Source organism: Passer domesticus, chromosome 32 (assembly GCF_036417665.1).
Source record: "Passer domesticus isolate bPasDom1 chromosome 32, bPasDom1.hap1, whole genome shotgun sequence".
In the NCBI taxonomy this organism is placed as follows: domain Eukaryota; kingdom Metazoa; phylum Chordata; class Aves; order Passeriformes; family Passeridae; genus Passer; species Passer domesticus.
In genome coordinates, this window is record NC_087505.1 from 2990566 (window position 1) to 3018547 (window position 27982).

General features: G+C 56.7%; 2 protein-coding genes across 2 annotated transcripts; both read left to right on the forward strand.

Moving 5' to 3' along the window:
- CADM3 (cell adhesion molecule 3) lies at positions 1 to 23512 on the forward strand. Its single transcript, XM_064401754.1, has 9 exons — positions 1 to 184; positions 10389 to 10529; positions 11403 to 11555; positions 12314 to 12451; positions 13540 to 13710; positions 14447 to 14537; positions 15858 to 16027; positions 19083 to 19208; positions 19988 to 23512. The coding sequence occupies exons 1-9, from the start codon at positions 109 to 111 to the stop codon at positions 20104 to 20106; spliced, it is 1185 nt and encodes a 394-aa protein (XP_064257824.1). The 5' UTR covers positions 1 to 108; the 3' UTR covers positions 20107 to 23512.
- LOC135288087 (atypical chemokine receptor 1-like) lies at positions 20249 to 27777 on the forward strand. The gene is made up of 2 exons (XM_064401368.1): positions 20249 to 20405; positions 25743 to 27777. The coding sequence occupies exons 1-2, from the start codon at positions 20249 to 20251 to the stop codon at positions 27017 to 27019; spliced, it is 1434 nt and encodes a 477-aa protein (XP_064257438.1). The 3' UTR covers positions 27020 to 27777.
- The last annotated feature ends 205 nt before the right edge of the window (positions 27778 to 27982 follow it).

Sequence of the window (27982 nt, forward strand, 5' to 3'; positions counted from 1 at the left end):
CACCGCCGGCTCCAGAGCTGAGGGAGCAGCGGAGAGAGCAGCGCCCGCCGCCCGCGCTGCGGCTCGGTCGCGCCGGCCCCGCGGGCTCCCGCCGCCGCCACCTCCACCATGCAGCCGCCAGCCCTCGGCATCCTCCTGCTCATCGCCTGCTTCGGCAGCGCCCGGGGAAACCTCTCCCGCGACGGTGAGTGGCGGCACGGCGAGCGGGCGATGCTCCCTCCTCATCCCCGCCCCTCATGGCGGGGGATGCGGGGAAGCGAGCGACAGGTGCGGGAGCGGCGGCGGCGGCGGCGCCGTTATGTGGGTCAGGCAGGTTCCGCCCGCCCCGCCCCGCCCTGCCCTCGGGGCCCGCCCCGCCGCCGCCTGCGGGTGCGGCTCCCCGGGCGGCCGGCGGGGCTCAAGGTCACGGCGGCGCCGGTGCTGCCCGTCGTGTCCCCTCATGGCCGCGGCGGAAGGTTCCAGACAGGCCCCGGCGGGCGGCGGCGGCGGCGCTCGGCCCCTCCCGGCGCTGCCCGCGGAGAGGCGGGGGGGCGGATGGAGACTCCCCGGTGCGGCGGAGCCGCCCCGCCGCGAGGGTGCCGGGGCTCGGCGGTGGCACACGGAGGGGCGGATGGAGCTCCCGGGGGAGCGGCGGGGACACCCGCGCCGCGGCTGGGGCGGCTCCCCGGTGCCTCCGGTGGGAGCCGCCTCCCCAGGCTGGGCGGGGGGCTCGGCAGCGGCGGCCGCTCCCCGTCCCGCCGGGATGAGCGGGGCTCGCCGGACAAAGGGGGGGTTCACCGGCGGCGATAGTCGCGACAGGCACGGAGCGGGTGTGATTTCTGCCGGGGCTCGCCGGTGGCAGCGCCGCGTCCCCCGCCGCTGCGGGTCCCTGCGGGGTGGCCCCGGCGGCTCGGACCCGCCATCCCTGTCTGGCTGCTGGCGGCTCCGCTTGCCGTGTCGGAGTCGTCTGTCGTGACAGGAGCGATGCTGCTCGGTGTGTTTGGGTGGGGGGCTGGGCTGGACCCGCCGTGTTGTGGTCTGGGGGTGCTGGCGGTGGGTCCGGTCTCCATCCACATCCCTGCGGTCCATCAGGAGGGCTGTGCGGGTGGGAGGTGACACGGTGGGGACAAGGGCTGAGCCCGCAGCCCCCACGGCTCCCCCGCACCCATCTCTGTTGCTGTCACAGCCTCTGGGGGCTGGTGGCTGCGTTCCCATCCACGAATCCCGGGATTTGTTCTGGTTTTGGCCACGGTCCTCCCACAGGCACCCGAAAGAGTCACTTGGGTGTGGGTGATGCTCAGCCCCGGGGTGTGGGGACATCCTGGCAGCCCCAGCGTGGGGATGCTCAGCCTGTGGGGCTGGGGATGGCTGAGCATCCCGGGAGGGGGAGGTGGCTGTGACCGGGAGCTGTCCTGGGACAGGACACAGCCTGGATGGTGACACTGCAAGATTTCCTCCTGGGCTGGCCTCTGCTGTGGCCCAGCCCTGGCCACCACGGCCAGGGTCCTTCACAGCTGGACAAACAGACCCCCCCAAAAAATCCTTTAGAAGCAGATGAGATGGGAGATGCTTGGAAAGAAGTTGTTGTGTTTTCATGGTGGGTGCCTCATCCTGGAGCCCCCTGCGCCATCCCAGCGTGACATCTCCTCCTTGGCACCCATCGTGGGGAGGGATAGAGGCTCCTCCTTGGAGAAAATTCCTCCAGGGCTGTGGATGGCTCTGCTACAACCATGGCAGGGTGTGGAGGAGCCCCTGGAAGCCACCCAGGCCCTGCTCCTGCACAAGAGGGCCCTGTCTGAGCTCTTGGCTGCCGTTGTGCTGCTGTCGGCACATTCGGGTGTGTTTGGGCTGGTGCGTGGTTGTCCTTGTGTGAGGATCATTCTCTCTCTGCAGGGTTATTCCACTCAGGAGTTGTGTAACCCTTTTGTTTGGACAATGCCCTGGGAGGCCACCACGAGGCCAAAACCAGATGACTTTGGGGCTGTTTTTTTCCCTGGGGCACTGGAGGACATAGGGAGGTTTGCAGAGACAGGTTCAGGGCTCTGTCCCTGTCCTGCAGGTGGCTTCATCTCTCTGGAGCTGCTGGAGCTCTCTGCTTGGCCAGGCCACCAGGGAAGCTCTCTGTGGCCTGGGGAGGTGCCCTGCAGCCCCCCAGCCTGCCCTGCCCGTGTGGGATGGGGTCCCACGGGGCTTTTGCCATCCCCAGCCACCGGGCAGGTGACACCTGCAGGTCCAAACCCTTTTGTTTAGACAGTGCCCTGGGAGGCCTCCACGAGCCAAAACCAGATGACTTTGGGGCTGTTTTTATCCCTGGGACACTGGAGGACATGGGGAGGTGTCCTCAGCCTGTGAGGTGAGGGCTTTGCAGAGGAGGCACTGTCCCTGTCCTGCAGGATGGCTTTGTCACTCTGGAGGTCTCAGCTTGGCCAGGCCACCCAGAGAAGGTCTCTGTGGGTTCCCACGGGGCTTTTGCCATCCCCAGCCACTGAGCAGGTGACATCTGCAGGTCTTTCTGGAACTGGGAGAGCCCGGGGCACGGTGGGGTGGTGGGAGCCCAGCGTTGCCTGGAGCAGCACAATTCTTTGCTTGCTGCTTTCCAGGGTGCTTTTCCCCAAGGAATGTGAGGAGAGCCCCGTTCCCAGTGCCATTAGGGCTCGCCATATGCTCCCAGTGCCTGTGCCAGCAGCAGCCCTTGGTTCCAGAGCTAAGGAAGCAGTGACAGCCCTGGTGAGGCATGAAAGGGAGGGAGGGAGGGAGGGCGACCTCTCTGCATCACTCACTACCTGCTTGGCCTGATTTTGGATGACTTGGATCAGCTGCCTGGGGGAAAGGAGCTGTTCCAGGGCCGGGATCAGCACTCAGCCCGAGGGGAGGGAGCACAGCATCCCTGTGCAGGCTGGAGAGCACGGAATCCACCACTCAGCTGTCTGGCACAACGCGTTAGGCTCAACAGGCAAGGCTGGATTGATTTTAGGACAAAGCCTGGGATCAGGCTCTGCAGAGGTGCCCAGACGGTGAGGGATGTGCTGGCACCGCTACCAGGACAGGAATTCTGCCTCTGGCCTGACAATGCCGTGGGGTTTGGCATAGCCAAACCTCTGTTTGTGCTGTTTGCTGGGAGTGTGGTGGGAGGAGAAATCCCAAAGGAATGGGGCGATGCTGCTGGAACCCAAGCTGAGCATCCCGAGGCGTGGCTACCCATCCTCCTCTGGAGGGAAAAGCGCCCTGTCTGCCCAGGATTCCCAGCCTGGGAGGTCTCCAGCCTGCAAGATGCTGCCTCTCCTCCCTGTGCCTGACGTTCTCGCCTCTCCAGGGGTGTTGGAGCTGCCGGAGGAACCGGAGGCGGCTGCATCTGGGGAGTCACCCCGGCGCTGGCAGATGGAGGGAGCTGCAGCAGAGCTGTTCCTGTTTGTTTTCCCTGCCTTGGTTCCTAACCTCGTTTCGTGCCAATCCAGGGTGTCTCGTGCCCATCCGGGTCCCTGCAGGAGAGGAGCAGTGGGAGGGAGGGAGCTGGGCAGGTTCTGGATGCGTGTCCGAGGTGGTTTTGGTGGCAGTGCCAGCTGGGAGCTTGGTGGGCTCTGCTTGTGGTGTTGGGCTTGTTCTGCTGTGCCAGTGGCTGGCCTGGCACCCCCTGCCCAGCCTGGTCTCCGCCTGAACTGCTTTTCCAGCCCTGCTGATGCCTTGGACCTGCACCGTGCTGGTTCTGCACAGATTGAGTGGAGTCCTCGTTGCTTTGGCTCCTCAGTGGGCCCTGGAAGGTGCTGCCAGCTCTGTGACACCCCCACAGTCAGATGGATCTGCTCCTCCTCCTCCTCCCAGTTACTGGGTCAGCTCAGCTTGAACCATCTGGTCCAGTTCTGGCCCCTCTGCTCTCGGCTGGGAGAGCAGACCAGCAGAGCCTTCATCGGGTGGTGATGGAGGGGTGGGACTGACCTTTGTGGTGCCCCAGCTCCTCCACCCACCTGTGAGAGATTCTCCATCCCCTTCCCGGAGAGCTCCTCTTCCCCCCGGGGCTGTCCCTGGGGGAGGATGAGGAGCCGAGGCAGGAACTCTCCGTGCTTTATTTGAGCACCACCAAGCCAGACAACCCAAAGGCAGCCGGTGCTGGCGGAGGGAGGCGGGGAAGCCTCGGTTGTGAGGAAGAACGGGCAGGAATGTGTTTCAGAATGTTTTTAACCATTTCACTCACCCGCCCAGTCACGCTCCGAGGCTGTGAGGAGGAGCCTGACAGGAATGTGTTTAACCATTCCGCTCACCCGCCCGGTCACGCTCCGCCTGCGCTGGGATGCGGCCGAGGGCGCAGGGACCGCGGGCCGGTGGTGGCTGCTGCGGCTCCCCCGGAGCCTCTCTGGACGTGCTGGAGGGTGGCAGGGCTGGCAGGAGCAGCATTTCCCGGGAATTTGGCTTGGGAACAGCAGAGCTGTGTCCCTGCAGCATCCCGGGAGCTGCCCTGGCCTCGGGTGATGCTCCAGGCGGTGCTTGAGCTGCAGATGCTTTTCCTCAGCCTCCAACACCTCAAACGGTGTTTGTTGGCAAGCTCAGCTTTTCCAGACTGTTGCTTTCAGGCTGGGATTTCCAGGGAAATGATTTCTGACACTGCTGGGCTGAGTGGCCACTGGCAGGGAGAGTAGCAGGTCCCTGGGCTGGGTGCTGCTCACAAGACAGGACTGGCTGGGACCCCCCAAACCCTGGCCAGATGTTCCAGAGCTTTGGGGTGTCTGCACTGGTGGCCAGAGCTGCAGCTCCTCGTTCTCCTTCCTGCTGCCACCAAGGATCCTGCTCTGCTGCTTCTGCTCTGAAGCTACAAGGAGATGGATCCAGGAGAGCCCCTGAGGTTCTCCAGCCTCTGAGCTTCCCTGAACACCTCATGGTGGTTCCATTTTGCCTTTCCAACTTTGAGTTCTGGCTTTTAAAAAATCTCCCTGTGGTTCTGGGCATTCCAAAAGGGACAGAACATTCTGTAGCAGCAGCAGAAATGACCTGCTGGGCCACAGCTGGTGTGGAGCACATTCCTGGCCATCCTTTGGGGTGTCTGCACTGGTGGCCAGAGCTGGACCCCCACACACCCTGGGGAGATGTTCCAGAGCTTTGGGGTGTCTGCACTGGTGGCCAGAGCTGCAGCTCCTCATTCTCCCTCCTGCTGCCACCAGGATCTTGGTCTGAAGCCATGAAGAGATGGATCTAGGAGGTGCTCCAGCCTCAGCTGCTGCTGCTCTGAGCTTCCCTGAACACTTGCACCCTCCTGGATGTTCCATTTTGCCTTTCCAAGTCTCACCAACTTTGAATTCTGGGTGTGGGTTTTTTTTGGGTGTTTTTTTTTTTTTTTTGGTCTCCCTGTGGTTCTGGGTATTCCGAAAGGCTCAGAACACTCTGCAGCAGCAGAGGTGACCTGCTGGGCCACAGCTGGTGTGGAGCACATCCCTGGCCATCCTTTGGGATGTGAGGAGTCTCCAGAACCCCCTGGAATGGCTGGATTTGTGTTAGGGCAGGTTTAAGTTGGATATCAGGAAAATCGTCTTCCCCCAGAGGGTGGTGGAGCACTGAGCAGGCTCCTCAGGGAATTACCACATTCCCAAGGAGCTCCAGGAGAGTTTGGACAACGTTCCCAGGCACAGGCTGGGATTGTTGGGGTGTCTGTGGATCCGTGGGGGTTCTTTGCCACTCTGGCCATTCCATGATTCTGTTTCTGGCAGGTCAGGAGGAGTTGTTGGCTGTGCTGTCCCCCAGGAGAGGAGCAGAGCTGCCAGGGCTTCCCCACCCCTCAGTTCTGTTATTAAAATAAAGAAATTATTTAAAATATTAGGGTATTAAAATTATTAAAAATAAATAAATTATTTAAAATATTATGATATTAAAATATAATATAGTATATAATTAATAGAATATAAAATATAAGGATATTAAACCAAATTTCCTCTTACACAACCACGTGTGGTTGATCCTCAGGCAGTGGGGGGTGACAATTGCTCAGGACACTGGCATTGAGGTGGCTTTAGGGCCACCAAACCTGGTGCCAGGGCATCCAACTGGGCTGAGACACCTCGGTGGGCAGGGAGATCCTTAAAACAGAACTGTCAAAGCGCCGAGCTCGTTCCCTTGGCAACAGTCATGTTGGAGATTGGCCTTAGGGTAGGAGCTAAAATCCCACTCAAAAATAGGAGTTCTCAGCTCTTGGCTGTCACACTGGGGGAGGGTGCTGGCACAGGGGTCACCCTGCCCTGTGCCCCGAGGTTTTGGGGGAATTCTCTCCTTTTGGGGTCACTCAGGGAGCTGTGATTGCAGGAAATGCTGTCAGGGTGTTTGGGGGATTTGTGGTGACACAGAACTGGGAGTTTCCCTCTGCTCTGTCCCCTCTCAGCGTGTGGGTGCTGGCACAGGGGTCACCCTGCCCTGTGTCCTGAGGTTTTGGGGGATTTCTCTCAGGGAGCTGTGACACCAGGAAATGCTGTCAGGGTGTTTAGGGGATTTGTGGTGACACAGAACCAGGATTTTCCTTCTGCTCTGCCCCCTCTCAGCTGGCACAGGGGTCACCCTGCCCTGTGCCCTGAGGTTTTGGGGGATTTCTCTCCTTTTGGGGGAATTCTCTCCTTTTGGGACCACTCAGGATGCTGTGACACCAGGAAATGCTGTCAGGGTGTTTGGGGGTTTCATGTGTGTGAAGCCCCTGGAGTCAGGGAATGCTCATCTACAGGGAAATCCTCTGGAATTTGGGGTGAGGATATGTCACGTGGGAAGCATCCTCTTGCTGTGCCCCTTCTCAGAAATGCTTATTTTCAGGGGAATCCTCTGGAATTTGGGGTTTGGGAGTGTCATGAGGGAAGGAGTGAAGCCCCTGGGGTCACAAGGAGTGGGATCCCTTCCTGCTGGAACATCAGGATCCCCCATGAACCTCTGGATCTCAGCTCCCAGCACCCCTGTCTATGGCAGAGCTGAGCTGGGAGCACACCCAGGGCTGTTTTTCCCACTTTTAGGGAATATTTTCATTCCTGTGACAGTCCCTGGCACCCTGACATCAAACCCTTCACCCTGTGGGAGGGAGGGAGTGGCTGTGGGGGCTGGAGGTGCAAAGGTGGAAGCTGCCAGAAGGAACTTGAGGCACCAGTGGAGTTTCTGGATGGATTTATCCCTGTGAGCAGAACAGGAACACTCTGAATCCTGCAGCTCCTGTACCCAGAGCCAGGTGACACCACACAGGGATGTCCTAAATGCTGAGAATTTCAACTTTCTGACCCCAAAGAGAACACTCCATTTTACCTAACCCTACGTGGAGCCCTCTCCTGGATCAGCCTGGATCCTTCCCACCTTCACCTTTGGCTCTGAGCATCTTCTCCCTGCATGGATCTGCATTTTGGGGACAGCCTGGATGGATCCCAAGGGACATCTGGACACCACTGGATTGGGGAAGGAACCAGCCCTGGAGTTGCAGGAGCAGATGCACCCAAACAGGAGCAGGTTTCCTTCTCCTGGGAAATCTGGAGCTTCTCAGCTGCCTGGAATTTGTGCTCTGGATATTCCAGACTGTGGATTCACACCCTGCAAAAATCAGCCTGCAAAGGGATGTGCACAGCAGATGTCTGAGGTTTGCTGATCTGTGAGTTCAAAATTCCCACCCTGCCAGGGCTGATTCCTGCAAGGATCCACAGGAATTCAAAATTCCCACCCTGCCAGGGCTGATTCCTGCAAGGATCCACGCAGGAAAAGTGGGGATGGAGCTGAGGAGGGAATTCCTGGAACACAAAGTCCTTGGAGACGAGAAAAAGGAGCCTTGGAAAACATCTGTGCCCAAGGGGATGAATTGGATCTTTGTGATGATGAATGCAGAGTAAATGGGAAAGGAGGAGGGAAAAGAGGAGGGTTTTTTTGGCAAAGGAGGGAAATTCTGGGAAAGAAGGAGGGAAATGAGAAGGGTTTTTTTTGGGAAAGAAGGAGGGAAATTTTGGGAAACAAGGAGGGAAATGAGAGATGTCTTTCTGGGAAAGAAGGAGGGAAATGAGAACGAGTTTTTTGGGAAAGAAGGAGGGAAATGAGAAGTGTGTTTTGGGAAAGAAAGAGAGAAATAAGAAATGAGTTTTTTTTTGAGAATGAAGGCGGGAAATGAGAAACAGTTTTGGGCCATGACTGTGAGCCAGAGGCGTTGGAGGGCTTGCAGCAGTGGGTGGTTTTCCCTGGGGTTATTTCTGCTCCAGAGATGCTTTCCCAGCCTGGAAAAAAGCTGGGATGGGGTGGACATTCCTTGGAGAGGCTCCTGCAGCTCCAGTCTCATCCCCACATCTGCTGGGCTCTTGCCAAGCCTCTCTCCCTGCTTCCTGAGGATGCTCCAGGTGAAGTAAAAGATTTCATTATTGATCTCCAGCAGGTGAAGCTGCTCCAGGCAGGGCAGTGCCGTGGCTGTGGTGCAAAATTCCTGGGATGCAGAAAATCAATTTTTCCTGGTTGGGAGCATCATGGGGCTGGAGGCCAGAGCTGCAGAGCTTTGGGGACAGTCATTTCTGGATGGGGACAGTCATTTCTGGATGGGGACAGTCCCTGCTGGATGGGGACAATAATTTTTAGATGGGGACACTCATTGTTGGATGGGTATACTCATGGAAATATTAATAGAAAATATTCAATATATAATATGGAATATATAGTAAATATCTATTAAAATATATAAAATATATTATATTTATATATGTATAGATATATGTAAATTAAAACTATCTATATTTGCCCTGAAAAGAACTCCTCCATGTCCCTGGGCAGGGGCCCTGGGGGTCCCTGCAGCCCCCAGGCCGTGCTGTGGCCATGGCAGTGGCAGGAGGGGGGCAGGGGACAGTGCCAGCCCTGTCAGGTGGCACAGCCCTGAGCTGGCAGCGCCCCTGGCACGGGCAGGGCGGATGCTCCCGGGGTGGGCAGCACCTGGCATGGCTCGTGGTGCCAGCACTGCCCAGGCTGGCTGCAGAGGGGTGGCACCCAGGGGACAGTCCCTGCTCTGAGACCCCTGGGCTGGGGTCAGGCTGGTGCTGCTGGGTTGGATTGATTTATTTATTTGGATTTATTAATTATAATATGTATTTATATATTATAATTATATTATATTTTAATTTAGATTTTATTTTATTAAATTATTTTCATTATGAATATAAATATGTATGTATTTATTGTAATAATATATTTATTTTATACATTAATTTATGAAGTTCTTGTTATTTTTATTAATTTATTTTTATTCTTAAATTAATTTTTATAATTATATTATCTAATTTTTATTTTTATATATTATATATATATAATATATATCTATTTACTTATATATTTATGTACTTATTTATTCGAGGAGTTTGTGATGGCAGCAAAAGGATAAATTTCTTTTCACCTTGTGTGTGTGGAAAATGAAAAAATTCAGGTGTTTCCATTTGCTGGGCCTGGGGATTGTGCCATGTCCCCCTTGTCCCTGGCACGACAGCTTCCCAAAAATAGCTGTCCTTGGGCTGGGGGGGTTATCTGATCCTGGAGCTGCTCTCCCTGCCCTTGGGCTGCTCCAGGAGGAAGAGGAGGAGGAGCTGAAGGAACACAGCCCGGGGAGGGACAGGAGCATGTCCTTGCCTGTTGTAAAACCCCAAAGTTGGGGAAAAATGGGGTAAAACCCTGAAGTAGGGGAAAAAGGAGGTAAAACCCTGAAGTAGGGGAAAAATCATTTAAAACTCCAGAGCTGGGGAAAAATGAGGTAAAACCCCAACTTGAGGTAAAGCCCCAGAGTTGGGGATAAAAGGGGTAAAACCCCAACTCGAGGTAAAACCCCAGAGCTGGGGAAAAATGAGGTAAAACTCCAAAGCTGGGGAAAAATGAAATAAAACCCCAGAGTTGGGGAAAAAGGAGGTAAAACCCCAACTAGAGGTAAAACCCCAGAGCTGCGGAAAAATGAGGTAAAACTCCAAAGTTGGGGATAAATTAAATAAAACTTCAGAGCTGGGGAAAAATGAGACAGGACTTGGAGCCGCCTGGGACAGTGGAAGGTGTCCCTGTCCCTGCCATGGCAAGGGTGGCACTGGTGACCTTTAGGTCCCTCCAACCCAAACCGTAATGGGATTAAAACCATTCCCAGTGTCCTTTCATCCCCAGTTCCATCCCCACTGGCCAAATCGGGGATGCTCTGCAGGGATCTGCTCATGGCAGGATCCTCCAGCAGCTCTGGGGCTGTGCTCCTGTCCCTGGGAGCTGCCTTGGGGACAGCAGTGTCCCCTGTCCCCATGGGTGCTGCAGGTGGGGTGGCAGGACCCATCCCAGCTCAGAAATGGCAAAACCCCCCCTGGTTTTTGGGACCATCCCTGCAGAGGGACAGGGACAGCACAGAGCTGTGCTCAGGTGGCTTTTGGGGACACTGCTGGAGGGAGGTGACACCGTTAATTGTCCTTTTCCCTGTGCAGAGAGCCAGCCCACGACGTCAGACGAGACCGTGGTGGCCGGGGGCACGGTGGTGCTCAAGTGCCAGGTGGAGGATCCCGATGATTCCTCACTGCAGTGGTCCAACCCTGCCCAGCAGACCCTGTACTTCGGGGAGAAACGAGGTAAAATCCTACAGCTGGGGAAAAAAAAGGTAAAATCCCAACTCCAGGTAAAACCCCAAAGCTGGGAAAAATGAGGTACAATCCCACAGTGGGGAAAAATATGGTAAAACCCCACAGTTGGGGAAAAATGGGGTAAAACCCCAACTGGAGGTAAAACCCCAGAGCTGGGAAAAACATGAGACAAAACCCCAACTCCAGGTAAAACCCCAAAGCTGGGAAAAATTAGGTAAAACCCCACAGTTGGGGAAAAATGGGGTAAAACCCCAACTTGATGTAAAACCCCAGAGTTGGGGAAAAATGAGGTAAAATCCCACAGCTGGGAAAAATGAGGTAATACCTCAACTGGAGATAAAACCCTGTAGCTGGGAAAAATGAGGTACAATACCAGAGCTGGGGAAAAATGAGATAAAACCCCACAGCTGGGGAAAATGAGGTAAAATCCCACCGTGGGGAAAAATTGGTAACAACCAAACTGGAGGTAAAACTCCAAAGTTGGGGAAAATGAAATAAGACCTCACAGCTGGGAGAAAAATGAGGTAAAATCCCACCTCTGGGTAAAACCCCACAGTGGGGATAAATGGGGTAAAACCCTAACTGGAGGTAAAACCCCACAGCTGGGGGAAATGAGGTAAAACCCCAAAGTTGGGGAAAAAAACTAGGTAAAAACCCAGAGCTGGGAAAAATGAGATAAAACCCCAACTCCAGGTAAAACCCCAGAGCTGGGGTGGTGGCACTGAGCTGGGGTGGTGGCACTGAGCTGGGGCAGTGCCTGGGGCGGTGACACTGGGCTGGGGCAGTGCCTGGGATGCTGGCACCTCACTGGGGCGGTGGCACCTCGCTGGGGTGGTGGCACATTGTCCCTTTTGTCCCCAGCCCTGCGGGATAACAGGATCCAGCTGGAGAGGTCCACCCCCAACGAGCTGACCATCAGCATCAGCGACGTGGTGCTGGCCGACGAGGGCGAGTACACCTGCTCCATCTTCACCATGCCCGTGAGGACAGCCAAGGCCCTGGTCACCGTGCTGGGTAGGACATGGGGACAGCCCTAAATGTGCCACCCTTGATGAAGGATTGCCCTCTGTGCCTGAAATCCAGGCTGTGACACCCTTGCTAAAAGATTCTCCACTGTGCCTGAAGTCCAGGCTGTGCCACCCTTGCTGGAAGATTCCCCACTGTCCCTAAGGTCCAGTCTGTGCCACCCTGGCTAAGAAGTTTCCCAGTGTCAGGTGCAGGTTTTGAAGTTCCAAGAGCAGGATTTGGGATACCAGGTGCAGGATTTGAGGTTCTAACGGCAGGTTTTGGGGTGCCAGGTGGAGGATTTGGTGTACCAGGTGGAGGATTTGGGATGCCAGGACAGGATTTGGGGTTCCAGGTGCAGGTTTTGGAGTACTAGGTGCAGGATTTGAGGTCCTAAGAGCAGGATTTGGGTGCCAGGGGCAGCTTTTGGAGTACCAGGGCAGAATTTGAGATACCAGGTGTAGGATTTGGGATGCCAAGGGAATGTTTGGGATGTCAGGCGCAGGATTTGGGATGTCAGGTGCAGGGTTTGGGATGCCAGGGCAGGATTTGGGATGCTGGGGGAGGGTTTTGGAGTACAAGGATCAGAATTTGGGATGCTAGGGCAGGTTTTTGAGTGCCAGGGCGGGATTTCCCTAAGGAAAGGATTCCCCAATCCCCATCAGCACCTCCCAGCTCCCATCACCTGCGTGCCTGTCACACCTTGCGGTGGCACTGCCAGCTCAGATTTGCTGTTTTATTGTGTCCTCCTCTTCCTCCTCCTCCAGGAATCCCCCAGAAGCCCCAGATCTTCGGGCACGAGCAGCCCATCGACGAGGAGAAGGTGGCGCGGCTCATCTGCCGCTCGTCCGGCAGCAAACCCGCGGCGCAGCTGCGCTGGAGGAAGGGCAACAGGGACATCAAGGGTGGGTGGCACTGGCTGGGTGGGGACAGCTTGGGGACACGGAGAGGGGACAGCTTGGGGACACCGCGGGGGGAGCACACGGTGGCACAGGGGGGGCTGAGTTCACATTAATGAATTGTTGGATGGGTGAGTGTTGGAGGTTGGGGGGTTCTGGAGGGGTGTTGGGTTATAGAGTGAGGGTAGTCCTGAGTTTCTTTGTTAGGAGGTAATATAGAATTATATTATTAGATATGGAATATAAAAATATATTTTAATATGTATAGAATGAGATATATAAAATATATCTCTTTATATTATATGTTATGTATAATGTAACATAATATAGTATAATTTTATAACAGTTATGTATTATGTTATATTGCATTGATTATGTAATATATAATAATATATATTGATACATAAAATATAGAACTCATTATATTATATATTAATTATATATTATACATTATATATTATATATAATGTAATATAATATATAATATAATAATTATATAATATAGTTTTATATTATATTCGGTTATATTACATTGATTATATAATATATAATAATATAGATAACTATATAAAATATATAATATAGAATACATAATGATTGTATCATATGCAATATAATAATATAAATTACATTCTAATTATTACATTATATTACAGTACATTACATTATACATATTATTATATATAATAATATATAATATATAACCTTTTAGACTAATACAACTTTCTAAACTAATCTGTGATTTTTCTGCTTCCTGTTTGTGTATTGTATTTTTATAATTATAATAATGCACTTGTAATACCATTTTAATGCAGTTATAATGCAGTATATTATAATACATAATTAATATATTTTATAATACCATTATAATGCATTTATAATGCAGTATATTATAATACATAATTAATAGATAATATATAATAGAATACAGTTTTAATACAGTCATAATTCAATTCTAATACAACTACAATAACATTTTTGCATTTACATCAATCCAGACTTCTCTTAAGGCTGCAGCTCAAATGCTTCAGTGGGACTTTCCATTTTTCCCATTGCCATAGCTCAGTGTGTGCCATCTGTCCCTGTCCCCACAGACTCGGGCACCGAGGTGGTGGAGGACCCCAATGGCAAGACCTTCACGGTGACCAGCAGGGTGGAGTTCCGTGTCACCAAGGAGGACAATGAGGTCGAGGTCACCTGCACCGTGGACCACGAGTCCCTGCAGAACTCGGAGAGGTCCACCACGCAGAAGCTGCAGGTCCACTGTACGTGGGGGGACGTTTGGGGTGGGCTGGGGGCTCAGGGGACACCACACCTGGTGTGCTCAGGGACACGTGGACATCGTGGTCCTGGCACCCTGGGGGCACAGTGACACTTCCCCTGCATGGTGACACTTCCTCTGCATGGTGACACACACACCCTCAGCTTCCCACCCCTGTCCCCAAATCCTGCTTGTCCCCAAATCCTTCTTGTCCCCATTTCCCAGGGGTTTGTCCCCTCTCCACTTCCCACCCCTGTCCCCAAATCCTGCTTGTCCCCAAATCCTTCTTGTCCCCATTTCCCAGGGGTTTGTCCCCTCTCCACTTCCCACCCCTGTCCCCAAATCCTGCTTGTCCCCATCTCCCAGAGGTTTGTCCCTGCTCCGCTTCTCTCATCCTGTCCCCAAGTCCTGATTGTCCCCAAATCCTGCTTGTCCTTCTCCACTTCCCTCATCCTCTCCCCAAATCCTGATTGTCCCCACAACTTGCTTGTCCCCATCTCCCATGGATTTGTCCCTGTACCATTTCCCTCATCCTGTCCCCAAATTTGGATTTGGGGTCCCAGGTACAGGATTTAGGATTCGGGGCTCGATTTGGGATCCCAGGTGCAGGATTTGGGATGCCAGGGCAGGATTTTTGGTACCAGGTGCAAGATTTGGGGTTCCAGGGCAGGATTTAGGATTCTGGGGACAGGATTTGGGATTCCAGGCCCTCACCCCACTGTTCCTCTCCCCTTTTCCAGACAAGCCCACAGCGAAGATCGAGCCGCACCCGCAGTACCCACGGGAGGGGGAGAAGCTGCAGCTGCAATGTGACGGGCAGGGCAACCCCATGTAAGGCCTTCCTCACCTCCCTCCTCCTCCTTAGGGCCTCCCCTCCCTCTGCCAGGGCCCACAGTGGGTGGGTTTGGGGTGTCCCTGTCCCGGGGGTTCCATGAGAGCTCCCTGTCCTCTCCCAGAGCTGCAGATCCATCCTGGCTCATCCCTAAATTAAACATTTCCCCCTTTGTGTCCTGGGACATCCTCAAGGAGCTGGAACTCAACAGAAAAACCCCAAGATGTCAGTTTATACCCATCCCATTCCTGTAGGATTTTATTACTTCCCCACCCTGTAAAAAGATCCCAGTAACATTAATATAAAAATAAACAGAAAAACAGAAAAACTTTAAACCCGGGATTTAGTTTATCCCCATCCCATTCCTATAGGATTTTATCTTCCCCACCCTGGGAAACAATCCTAGTGAAATTAATATAAAGCTGAACAGAAAACCCTAAGGAATCAGTTGACCTCATCCTGTTCCTATAGGATTTTGTCTTCCCCACCTTGTGAAAAGATCCCATTAATGTTAAGATAAAGCTAAACAGAAAAACTGAAACCCCAAGATGTCAGTTTATTCCCATCCCATTCCTGTAGGATTTTATCTTCCCCACCCTGTGAAAAATCCTAATGACATTAATATAAAACTAAACAGAAAAACTTAAAATACAACAGAAAAACCCCAAGGAACCAGTTTAGCCCATCCCGTTCCTACAGGATTTTATCTTCCCCCACTCTATAAAAAGATCCCAGTGACATTAATATAAAGCCAAACAGAAAAATTGAAACCCCGAGGTATCAATTTATCCCCGTCCCATTCCTGTAGGATTTTGTCTTTCCCACCCTACAAAACGATCCCAGTGACATTAACATAAATCTAAGCAGAAAAACCCCAAGGAATCAGTTTATCCCATACTGTTCCTATAGGATTTTGTCTTCCCCACCTTGTGAAAAGATCATAGTAACATTAATATAAAACTAAACAGAAAAACAGAACAGAAAAACTTAAATACAATGGAAAAACTCCAAGGTATCAGAACAGAAGAAACCCCGAGGTATCAGTTTATCCCCATCCTATTCCTATAGGATTTAGTCTTCCCCACCCTATAAAGAGATCTCAGTAACATTAATATAAAACTAAACAGAAAAACAAAGCAGAAAAACAAACACAACAGAAAACCCCCAGGGTATCAGAACAGAAAAACCCCAAGGTATCAGTTTACCCCATCCCATTCCTGTAGGATTTTATCTTCCCCACCCTATAAAGAGATCCCACTAACACAAAGCTGACCAGAAAAGCAGAGCAATGGAAGCCCCAAGGAACGGTTTGTGCCCAGCCCGCAGGAATTCCTCTGGGAGAAGGAGGGCAGCGACGCTCCCCTGCAGCTCAGCTCCGACAGCGTCCTCATCTTCCCCTTCCTCAACAAGAGTGACAGTGGCACCTACGTGTGCACGGCCACCAGCTCCATGGGCAGCGTGGTGGCCAAGTACAACCTGGACGTCAGCGGTGAGTGTGGCGCCGGGGGCACCCATGCTGTGTGCCCAGAAAGTGTCACTGTGTCACCTGTGTGCCAGGGGCACCGCGTCCTGTGTGCCCAAAAAGCGTCACTGTGTCACCTGAGAAAGTGTCACTGTGTCACCTGTGCACTGGGGGCACTGTGTCCTTTGTGCACAAAAAGTGTCACTGTGTCACCTGTGCACTGGGGGCACCGTGTCCTTTGTGCACAAAAAGTGTCACTGTGTCACCTGTGCACTGGGGGCACTGTGTCCTTTGTGCACAAAAAGTGTCACTGTGTCACCTGTGCACTGGGGGCACTGTGTCCTTTGTGCACAAAAAGTGTCACTGTGTCACCTGTGCACTGGGGGCACCGCGTCCTGTGTGCCCAGAAAGTGTCACTGTGTCACCTGAGAAAGTGTCACTGTGTCACCTGTGCACTGGGGGCACTGTGTCCTGCGTGCCCGAAAAGTGTCCCCATGTCATTGTGTCAGCTGGCACAGGGGGCACTGCATGCTGTGTGCCCAAAAAGTGTCACTGTGTCACCTGTGGATGTGTATACAGGGGCACTGTGTCCTGCATGCCCAAAACGTGTCACCGTGTCATTGTGTCAGCTGGTGATGAGTGCACTGCGTCTTGTGTGCCCAAAAAGTGCCACCCTGCCACCTGTGCATAGGGCACTGCACCCTGTGTGCCCAAGAAGTGTCACTGTGTCATTTTGTCACCTGTGGATGAGGGCACTGCATCCTGTGTGGCCAAAAAGTGTCACCGTGTCACCCTGTCACCTCTCCTGGGGTGGGAAGGGGCAGCTGCTGCTGCTCCCCACGTGGTGCTGTCCCCTGACTGTGCTCTGCTTGTCCCTGTGTCCCAGTGCCATGTATCACATGTGGCACAGGTCTTTGTGTCTGTCCCCATGTCCCCGTGCCATGTGTCACACGTGGTTCAGGGTTCTTTTTGTGTCCCCATGTCCCCATGCCATGTGTCACACATGGTTCAGGGTTCTTTTTCTGTCCCCATGTCCCCATGGATTGGTGGTTCAGGGCTCTGTGTGTCCCCATGTCCCCATGCCATGTGTCACACGTGGTTCAGGGTTCTTTGTCTGTCCCCATGTCCCCATGGATTGGTGGTTCAGGGCTGTGTGTGTCCCCATGTCCCTATGCCATGTCACACATGGTTCAGGGCTATGTGTGTCCCCATGGATTGGTGGTTCAGGGCTCTGTGTGTCCCCATGTCCCCATGCCATGTATCACACGTGGTTCAGGGCTCTCTGTGTGTCCCCATGCAGTGGTAGACAGGGCTGTGTGTGTCCCCATGTCCCCATGCCATGTGTCACACGTGGTTCAGGACTCTGTGTGTGTCCCCATGCAGAGGTAGGACAGGGCTGTGTCTGTCCCCATGCCATGTGTCACACATGATTCAGGGCCGTGTGTGCTGCTGCCAGTGCCCACCTCTGGCTGCCACCCCAGCCCATGCCCACCCCACATGATCCCTTTCCCTGGTATTTTTCCTTGGATTTGGGAAATCCAAAGGTTCCTCTCCTCCTCCCCTCTTCCACCTCTCTCTCCCACTCCCTGCTCCAGCTCTTCCCTTTCCTCATTCCCTGCACAGCAGTGGCACCCCAGTGGCACTTTGTCTCCTGTGTCCCCTCCCTCAGCCTGCCCAGAACGATCTCCCAAATGCCCAACCCTGTGCAGCCACTCCTGTGTCACCCCTTGTGTGTCCCCTGTGTCCCCTGTGTGAGCACCCAGAGCTCTCTGCACCATCCAGGAGCTCACCCCCAGTGCCTCGTGTGGTCCTTGAGAGGTGGCACCTGTTGTCCCTTGCCCACCTGGTGGCACCACCCCTGTCACAGCAGACACAGAGCTCCATATCCAGGCTTGGTGGAACTCCCACTTTGTCCCTAAAGCCACTCATGTCTCAGGCCCTGGGAGCCACCTCCAGCCTTGTCCACCTTGGTGCCAGCACCCTGTGGTCCCCAAGGACGTGCACAGGTGGCACCTTGTGATGGGTGACACCACGAGGGTCCCTCAGGGTCTGGCAGGACAGGAGATGGCAGAAGATGGTCACAGTGTCCCAGAGGTTGGTGGCAGAAGCAGAGGGACCCGTGAGGGTCACGGATGGACCTGCTGAGGGTCCCCTCAGGGTTCTGTCACCTGGCTGGCCCTTCGTGGCATTGATCCATGTCCTGTGTTTTTGTTGTCCTCCCCAGATCTTCCCCAGCTCCCCACCCCACACGTTCACTCCACCCGGGGCCCTTCCCAGCCCATCTCTCATGCTTCCATGGCCTCAGCTCCATCCTTCACTCCAGCTCCCATCCAAGGTACCGTAAGCTCCTTTTCTGTCTCTTTGACCTGGAGAAGCTCCACAGGAGGACGGTGGCCCTGCCCTGGCCTGGGGACAGCCCTGCCAGGTGGCTCCAGCCCCGTGGTCTGGATTTTGGCGTTTTCCAGGAGGAACCCTGAGCAGCAGCTCCCCGAGCTGTCCCTTGTCCTGTGTGTCCGTGTGCCGTGTTGTCCCTCTGTCCTGCTGCCACCCCTGTGTGTCCTTGTGCCGTGTTGTCCCTCTGTCCTGCTGCCACCCCTGTGTGTCCTCCGCCTTGTCCTTCCCAAATGTGGCTCTGTCCCCACCCTGAGCTGATGTGGCACAGCTGGGAGGAGGCATTCCAGCAGGGAATGGAATGTCCTTCCACTGGATTCCCCACCCAGGACAGGATGTGGCTGACTCGGGACCACCTTTGGGGTCCTGCCATCCTTGGGGGTGCCATCACTTCTCGGGGTGGCCATGCCAACCTGCATGTCCCCTCCCACCCAAACCTGCTCATCCTCTCTTTTTGGGGCCAAAACCCCACTGTGGAGGATGGGATTTCCATTTTGCTTTTTGAATTTTTATTTTTATTTTTGTAGAGGATGAGATTTCCTCTTTGCTCCCCCTGTTCTCACTGCCAGGACCCACAGCAGGACGGAGCTGCTGGCACAGGATGGAGCTCCTGGTGGGGAGCAGCAGCTCCTGCTGCCCTGCAGGGTCTCAGCTCTTTGTCTCTCTTTTTTCCCTCCCCCTGCCTGGGCAGATGCCAGCCCGGTGCCCTCGACCTCCAGCACCTACCACGCGATGATTGGCGGGGTGGTGGCTGTCATCGTCTTCCTCCTGCTCAGCCTCCTCATCGTGCTGGGACATTACCTGATCAGGCACAAAGGTACGGCCTGGGGGGCTGCAGGGGGGCTGGAGGGGTTCTTGGGGGAGCTCCTGGTCCTGCCCGAGGTGTGGGAATGTCAGCAATGTCCCGGTGAATGCAGGAGGAGGGAGCTCCCACCCCTGTTCTCCATCTCTGCTCCACACCCACTGTCCCCAGATTGTCCCTGTCCCCATGTCCCACTCAGCTCCTCCCTCTGCCTTCCTCCTCCTCCTCCTCCTCCTTTCCCTCCACCTGCCCTTTTCATGCCCAGCAGGTTTGTGCCCAAGCCCTGGGGACAGAGTGACACCCCCCAACCTGCTCTGGGGGGCAGCCAGGACCCCCTGCTTCTCCAGGAGGGCTTGGGTGGGGTCAGGAGCCTGACTGGCACTGGTCACTCCACAAGTGGACACTGCCCAAAAAACCTGGAGCACCCCAGTGAGTCTGCATCCCATCCCATTGATCCCATCCCATCCCCTCCCATCCCATCCCATCCCATCCCATCCTATTGATCCCATCCCATCCCCTTCCATCTCATCCCACTGATCCCATCCCATCCCATCCCCTCCAATCCCATCCCATTGATCCCATCCCATCCCACTGATCCCCTCCCATCCCATCCCACTGATCCCATCCCATCGATCCCATCCCACCCCACTGATCCCCTCCCATCCCCTCCCATCCCATCGATCCCATCCCATTCCCCACTGCAGCCAAGCCCAGCGGAGCCCTCCAGGCGCTCTGGCTGTGTGGGAGAGCGCTGGCAGAGCCCCCTGTGACCCCAAACCCTGTCCCCTGTCCAGGCACGTACCTGACCCACGAGGCCAAGGGCTCGGACGACGCTCCGGACGCCGACACCGCCATCATCAACGCCGAGGGCGGCCAGGCCGGCGGCGACGACAAGAAGGAATATTTCATCTAAAAGGGTCAGAGAGAGAGAGAGAGAGAGAGAAAATGGAGCCAAGAGAACCCCGATGGCAACGGCAACCAGACCACAAACCCCACAAAACCCAACAGATTTTCTCTGGCGCCCGGCACGGGCGGACGGACGGACGGACAGAGGGATGGCGGGACAGAGAGCAGGGAGAGCCACCGGCCTCGAGGCGCTGCTGACGCTTCTTGAACTTGTACAAATCCTTCACTCCAACAGCGAGAGCCCCGGCCCCGTTTGCTTGCTTGCACCTCCATCCCCACGCCCCGACCCCACAGACCAACCCGTGAGTGAGCGACTTCTTCCTTCTTCCTTTTGGACCTTTTTTATTTTTTGGCTTTGGTTTCGTGGCTGCTCTTTGCTTCGGGCCCTTGGTTGGGGTGTTGGGCTGGGGTCGATGTAGCTCTTCCCTTTGTTTCTCTCCCTTTTGGTTTCTTTGATATCCAAGGATAAAATCAGCTCCGGGTTCCCGGGGTGAGGTTGGGATCCTGGGTGTCCCCGTTGTCCCCTCCCTGTGGTGGGGGGTGACTCCAGGTGGGAGCAGAGCGAGACCCTGCCCCGATTTTATCCTTGGTGGTTCTTGTGGAGCAGTGTCCATGCGGGAGCAGAGCTGTCCTCGTGCAGTCAGTGTGTGAAAGGGGGTGAAAGCCCAGGGTGGGACCCCCAGAGACACCAGGAGCCCCCACAGCTCCCTGGTCCCACCCCAGCGGGAGGGGGGAGGGCTGAGGTTTATTTTGGGGGGGCAAATCTAGAGGAAAAGCCCCCAATTTTTTTTTAATTGTTCTTAAATTCTCTGATTGGAAATGCCAATTTGAACCATCTATTGAGATGTTCAGTGCAGGAGGCAGTGCCCCTGGGGCTGGGGCTGCTTCCCTGGGACCCCCAGAGCAGGGCTGGGGTCCCTCTGCCCCCCTTCCCTCCCCAGCCCCTTCCCAGGACAGGGATGAGCTTGGAAAGGGCTGATTTTCTTCTTGGCTCTGAGAACCCCAACCAAAACTCCTGGATTTGGGGTCTGGGGAGTTTGGGGTCACCACTGAGGCTTTGGAGGGGGGTTCATCCTTCTTTCCTTGCCCTTCCTCCTGCCTCTTTCACCTTCACTTCCAAGACAAAACCAAACACCTTTCCCCACCTCTCCAGCTCAGCCCCCCCCCAAACCAGGCACCCCCAGGGTGGGGCTGCCCCCCTGGCATCCTTAGGGCACCCCCAGCCTTGGCACGAGGTGTTCTGGGATCCCAAATCCCAGTCTGGGCACAAGGGGGTTGCAGGAGATGCCCTTGGGCTGGGCATCCTGGGGATTTGGGGTTGTGTGGAGGGGAGGAACCCTTGGAGAGGGGGTAACCTCACCAGGGAGGTCACCCCATGGATTTTGGGAGGAGTAACCTCACCTGGGAGGTCACCTTGTGCATGTGGGGTCGTCTGGAGGAGAAGGAACCCTTTAAGAAATGGGTAAGCTCACCTGGGAGGTCATTTCGTGGATTTGGAGTTATCTGGAGGATGAGGGGACCTTTGGAGAGGGGGTAACCTCACCTTGGGAGGTCACCTCGTGGATTTTTTGGGGGGTGACCTCAGCTGGAAGGTCTCCCCATAGATTTGGGGTTGTCTGGAGAAGAGGAACCCTTTGGGATGGAGGTAACCTTAGCTGAGAGGTCACCCCGTGGATTTGGGGTCATCTGGAGGAGCCCTTTGGGAGGGGTAACCTCGCCTGGGAGGTCTCCCCAAGGATTTGGGGTCATCTGGAGGATGAGGAGGCCCTTGGAAAGGGGGTAACCTCACCTGGGAGGTCACCCTGTGGATTTTGGGAGGGGTAACCCCACCTGGGAGGTCACCCCAAGGATTTTGGGAGGGGTAACCTCACCTGGGAGGTCACCCTGTGGATTTGGGGTCGTCTGGAGGATGAGGGGGCTCTTAAGGAAGGTGGGGTGGGAAGCCTCACCTGGGAGGTGCAGGAAGAATTTCACCACCTCTTCCACAGGGCTGGAAGTGCCACCCCCCAAACCCTGCCAGCACCTGGCACCTGTGGCACCTGGCTCAGGTGAGGCAGAGGAGGCCCAGCCCGGTGCCACGCACGGGGATGTGACACTGGGGACACTGCAGAGGTGACCAACATGGCTCAGCTGTGTCAGGAGCGGTGCTGGCACTGGGAAGGAGCAGGACACGGAGATTTTGAGGGTTTTTTTTTGTTGGCTACAGCCATTTTTGGGGTGTTTTTCCTCCTTTCCAACCTCTGGGGGATGAATCCCGGGGCTGCCAACAACACTTGAGGTCCCCAGGACCGAGTCATTCCTGCAAATAAAAATCACCCAGACGTGTTCTCCAGCAGAATTCCATCTCCTGGGGGTGGAGGGGTCCCAGGCAGAGCCAGGAGCAGGGGTGGGAGTGGGGCAGGCGGTCCCTGGGGCAGGGAGGTGGGAGCTGCCAGGGACAGGGGGGCTTTTCCCCCTTGGAATTCAGTTGGTTCTGCTGCTCCAGAGCTCCAAAGGAGAACAGCCTGGTCTTGGTGGTTCTGAGGTGGTTTTGAGATGGTTTTGAGGTGGTTTTGAGGTGCCACGTGCTGTGGGGTGTGGCAGGGCAGCCCAGGGAGCAGGCAGGGACCTGTGGAGGTGTCACCTGGCCCGGTGTCACCTGCAGGTCACAGAGAGGGGCTGGGAGGGCTCAGAGATTCCACCTGAGGCCACTTGTGGCAGTGGGAACCAAAGGGTTTGGTGGAGCTGGGAGCAGTGGAGGAGATGTGTCACCTGGGGGTGACACCAGCGTGGCCCTGGGGTGACAGGGACCCTCCCAGACTGGGAGGACTCCAGGTGGAAGCTGTGACAGGGACACTCCATGTCACCACAGTGACAGCGAGTCCCTGACCCTTTTGGGGTCACTGTGTGGAGTCCTTGGGGGTGACAGACACTCATGTCACAGAGGAGCAGGGGCTGGGTGGCCTGGGGGTGACAAGCGGGGTGTGGCCCCTGTCCTTGTCCCCTTGGGGGTTGGTGATACCGCGTTGTAGCTATGAGAGGTGTGACACCACAGACAGGGGGAGGTGGCAGGGTCAGTGTCACCGTGTCTGGGACAGCCCAGGCCACCACCCCATCCTCAGGGGGTCCTGTTGGTGGCCCCACATCCACCCAGTCACGGGGGTTGGGTCACCAGGAGGATTTGGGGACCCCCTGGGAGGCTGTGGCTGCTTCCTGGCCGGCACTGAACTCTCAATAGACACGAAAGCCATATTTTGGGGAGCTCTGGAGAGGCCAGGGGTGGGGCCAGAGGCTGGGCTGTGTTGTTGTGCTGTGTTTTTTTGTCTGTACATAAAAGGGAGCCAACGACCGTCGATGTGACTTTATAACCTTTCTAATATCCTGTGCTAATATCGGAAAATAATCCTATAAATATATCTGGATTACACACCTTACCTGCCTGCCTCTCTGCATTTGGGGATGGGGGAGTTTTGGGGGGGTTGGTGGGTCAGGGTGGCAGAGATCAGCCCCCCCTCAAACCTCCCAAATCTCACACCCCAGCCCCAGACCCACCAGAGTCACCCTGATCCTGACCCCTCAGCACCTCCCACAAAGAGCAGCAACCCCAATGCCAGCCCTGGGGATCCCCGGGCCTTTCCCCCCAAAATCTGCCCCTCAATCCCCCCAAATTGCCAATTCCCACATTCCTTCTCAGCCCTTGCACCCCCAAATCTGCCTCTCAGCCCCCCCAAATTGCCAATTCCCACATTTCTCCTCAGCCCTTTCCCCCCAAATCTGCCTCTCAATCCTCCCCAATTGCCAATTCCCAGACTCCCCCCAACCTTTTTACTCCCCAGTGCCCCCCAGCCCCCCCAGCCCCTCCCAAATTCCCAGTTCCCCCCAAAGAGCAGTAAACCCCCAAGCCCTGGAGGCTCCCAGCCCTTTCATCCCCAAATCTGCCCCTCAGAGACCCCCAAATCCTGGCCCCCAGCCCTCCCCAAACAGCAGCGACCCCAATTCCCAACCCCTGGAGCTCCCCAGGCCTTTCACTCCTAAATTTCCTCCACAGCCCCTCCCAAACTGTCCCTTCCCAGCACTTTCACCCCCAAATATCCTCTCGGCCCTTCCCAAATTACCCCCAGAACCCCAATTCCCAACCCCAGAGCCCCCCAGCCCTGCTCCTCTCCAGGGATGTTCCTCTAAGGATGTCCCTGAAGGCACCAGCCCTGTCACCAAGCTGTCACAGGATGACCCCCAGGAGCCCTTCCTTCCTCCCGAGGAAAAACCGGGAAATTCCAGGCTCCAGAGGGGGGGTCCCACAGTGCCCACCCCCAACATGCACCCCAAACCCCTCCCTGGAGCCAGCACACCCCCGGAGCGTGTGGAAAGACAATTAATCCCTGATTAATTTCACTTGTCCTGCCAAGAACTGATCGTTTCCTGCCCGAGAAATTGCGGCGGCTTTCCCGGCAGCGCCATTCCCTGTTTTTCCGCCGGGTGCCAGGGCGGGAGAGGGCAGGGCGGCTCTGGGGCACCTCGGGGGCACCTCTTATCTCCTGCCCGCACTCCTCGGCTCCCTTTGGAGCGGGAGGAGCGGAGCCGAGGCGGGGAGAGCGGAGAAGTCACCCCCGGACACCTCCTGGCACGTGGGTGCCCTGTCCGAGTGGCCACCCCTGAGTGACCACCCCGGTGCCACCCCCGGCACCCAGCGGAGCCCCCAGACTCGTGGGAAAGCCATCATGGGCAACTGTGTCCCCGTGGTGAGTGACCCTCCCCAAATTCCTGTCCCTGGGGGTGTCACATCCCCGTGGAGGGGAGGGCTGGGGGCACGGGGGGTTTGGGGGTGCTCGGTGTGAGAGGAATGTGGGGGTCCCCCAGTGCTGAGCAGGATCATGGGAATGTCCAGTGGGGTTTAGGGGGTCCCTGGTGCTGAGTGGGGTCACAGGGAGTCCCCAGTTCTGGACAGGATCATGGTGGGGGGGTCCCCAGTTCTGAGCACGACCACGGGAATCTCCAGTGCCCAGCGGGGTTTAGGGGATTTTAGGGGTTTAGGAGTCCCCAGAACTGAGTAGAGCTGTGAGGGTCCCCAGTTCTGAACAGGATCATGGGAATCTCCAGTGGAATTTAGGGGAGTTGAGTGGGGTTTAGGGGATCCTTGGGGACTCTAAGAGGGGTCACAGGGAGTCCCCAGCACTGAGCAGGATCAGGGGGGGTCCCCAGTTCTGAGCAGGACCACGGAATCCTCAGTGCTCAGTGGGGTTTAGGGGATTTTAGGGGTTTAGAAGTCCCCAGTTCTGAGTAGGATCATAGGGGGGTCCCCAGTGGATTATAGGGGTGTTGAGTGGGGTTTAGGGGATCCCTGGTGCTGAGCAGGACCACAGAATCTCCAGGACCCAGTGGGGTTTAGGGGATTTTAAGGGTTTAGGAGCAGAGCACTGAGGTCCCTGGTGCTGAGCCAGGACCACGGGAATCCCCAGTGGGATTTAGGGGTGTTGTGTGGGGTTTGGGGGATCCCTGGGGACCTTAAGAGGGGTCACAGGAGTTCCCAGCACTGAGCAGAGCTGTGGGGGTCCCCAGTTCTGAGCAGGATCATGGGAATCTCCAGTGGGGTTTAGAGGAGTTGAGTGGGGTTTAGGGGGTCCCTGGTGCTGAGTGGGGTCACAGGGAGTCCCCAGTTCTGAGCAGGATCATGGGGATCCCTGGTGCTGAGCGGGATCACGGGAATCCCCAGGGCCCCGTGGGGTTATGGGGATTTTGGGGGTTTAGGAGTCCCCAGTTCTGAACAGGACCGCGGGGGTCCGTGTCCCCACAGGGGCTGTGCCCACCCTCCGGGCTCTGCATCCTCCCCGTGTCCCTCCTGTGAGACAACGGCCCCGTCCCGGCCCCACCCCGCAGCCGGCCGTCCCCAGCCGCGTCCCCGTGTGTCCCTCCCTGATAACCCGCCCTGCCCAGCCCTGCCCGCCATCCCCACACCGGGGCAGCCCCACGCTGGGACCAGGGCGCTGTGGCACCTGCCCGATGCCCACCCCCCTCACCCGCAGAGCCCCGGCATCCTGGAGACCCCGGACTCCCTGGACCTGGGGGAAATCACGGGCAACCTCTCCTCCTTCTACGACGACGACACTTACATCAACGACACCCTCCTGGACTACGACGCCACACCCTGCCGCAACCACTTCTGTCCCCTCTTCCAGCGCGTGGCCCCCCCTTTCCTGGCCGCCACCTGCGCCGCGGCCGCGCTGGCCACCGGCGCTTTGCTGGTGGCCCTGGCCAAGCGTCCCCAGGCGTGGCGGTGGCCGCAGAGCCGAGCGCTGGTGGCACAGCTGGCGCTGGGCACGGCGCTGTTCGCGGCGCTGCTGCCCGCGCTGGCCGCGGGCGTGGCGCGGGGCTGGCACCTGGGCACGGGGCTGTGTCGCCTCACGCACCTCCTGTGGCACTGGAGCGTCTTCGGCCAGGCGCTGCTGGTGGCCAGCGGCTCCTGCGGCACCGCCTGGGCTCGCTGGGACCCCCGGAGCCGGCGCTTGGCCGTGGCCCTGTGGGCAGCGGCGCTGCTCTTGGCCACTCCGGCCGCTCTGGTCAGCGGCGTGGCGGCGGGCACCGCCTGCGTCCGGCGCAGCGTGGGCATCCTGGCACCGGTTTACCTGCTGCACCTGGCGCTGTGCCTGTGCCTGCTGCTGCTGCTGCCCGCGGGGCTGCTGCTGGCCGCGCCGCGCCTCAGGGCGAGCGGCGCCGGGCTCGCCTGGCTCTTCCTGGGGCTCTGGGCGCCCTACGGAGCGGGGCTGGCCGGGGAGTTCCTGCTGCAGGCCGGGCTGCTGGAGCCCACCTGCGGCTCCTTCGAGCACTTCGACATCGTGCTGGGGCTGAGCGAGGGGCTGGGGGTGCTGCACTGCGGCCTCGGGCCCCTGGCGCTGCTGCTCGCCCGGAGCTGCCACCGCGATGCCGGCGCTGCCGGGGGCTGCTGAGACCCGGGGGCTGCTGAGCTCCAGGACTGCCAAGATCCGGGGGCTGCGGAGCTCCGGGAATGCCAAGATTCGGGACTGCCAAACTCCGGGAATGCCGGGCTCTGGGACTGCTGAGCTCGGGGGCTGCCAAGCTCTGGGGGCTGCACCGCGGAGCCAAACGGACCCCCGGCACTGAGCCCCGGCCCCTGGCGCCAGACTTGGACCCCTGGCACCAGACTGGGCACCCTGGATCCTGAGCACCAACCTTGGCCACTCAGCACTGACCCCTGGCCACCTGGCAGAAGTCTTGGCACCCTGGCACCTGCCTCTGGGCACTGCCTCCTGGCCCCACTGTGCCCCCCCAGCCCCACAGCCTCTGTCCCCCACCCAACACTCTCCCAGGACCCCCTGTTCTGTGCCCTCTGTCCCCTCCCTTGGGGTCTCAGCCCCCTTTTTGGGGCCAGACCCCCCAACTGCCCAACACAGACAGCCCTGGGGTGCCTCAGGCTGCCCGGGGGGGTCACGTCAGACTCCTGGGGGATCTCTGAGGCTCAGCCCTGGCCCCGCTCCAGGGGGGATTTCGGAAGTGATGGGATTTTTTCCATCTCTCCTGATAAGCCAAGAGGATCCAGTGGGAATTAAACAAACACAACTGCCAGAGGCACTCATCCAGCCCAGTTAATGCACTGGATGGGACCGGGCGGTGATGGGGGGGATGGGAAACGGGGGGTGTGTGCTCCTCGTGCCTCCAAATTGGCAGGAGAAGTTCCTAAGGAAGCTGTGGAGCCTGCCAGAGGGGAGTGGGAGTATTTATACCCAGAGCCCACGAGGGCCGGGCGCGTGCAGTCACGGGTGTGACACGGGCACAGGAGTGGGGACAATAGGGCTGCTCTGCCCAAGCCAAGCCCTGGAGGAGTTGGGAGATTGATCAGTGGAGAATGAGGCCACATTGTCCCCAAAACTGGGGATCCATCAAACCCCTTC

What these genes read in the sequence shown, in the direction of transcription:
- CADM3 (XM_064401754.1), top strand. Translation starts at nt 109, where the DNA reads ATGCAGCCGCCAGCCCTCGGCATCCTCCTGCTCATCGCCTGCTTCGGC. An exon ending in GGGAAACCTCTCCCGCGACG is followed by an intron (nt 185 to 10,388) that starts GTGAGTGGCGGC and finishes TTCCCTGTGCAG; the next exon opens with AGAGCCAGCCCACGACGTCA. An exon ending in GCAGAAGCTGCAGGTCCACT is followed by an intron (nt 13,711 to 14,446) that starts GTACGTGGGGGG and finishes CCCCTTTTCCAG; the next exon opens with ACAAGCCCACAGCGAAGATC.
- LOC135288087 (XM_064401368.1), top strand. Translation starts at nt 20,249, where the DNA reads ATGGCGGGACAGAGAGCAGGGAGAGCCACCGGCCTCGAGGCGCTGCTG. An exon ending in CCCCACAGACCAACCCGTGA is followed by an intron (nt 20,406 to 25,742) that starts GTGAGCGACTTC and finishes AGTTCTGAGCAG; the next exon opens with GATCATGGGGATCCCTGGTG.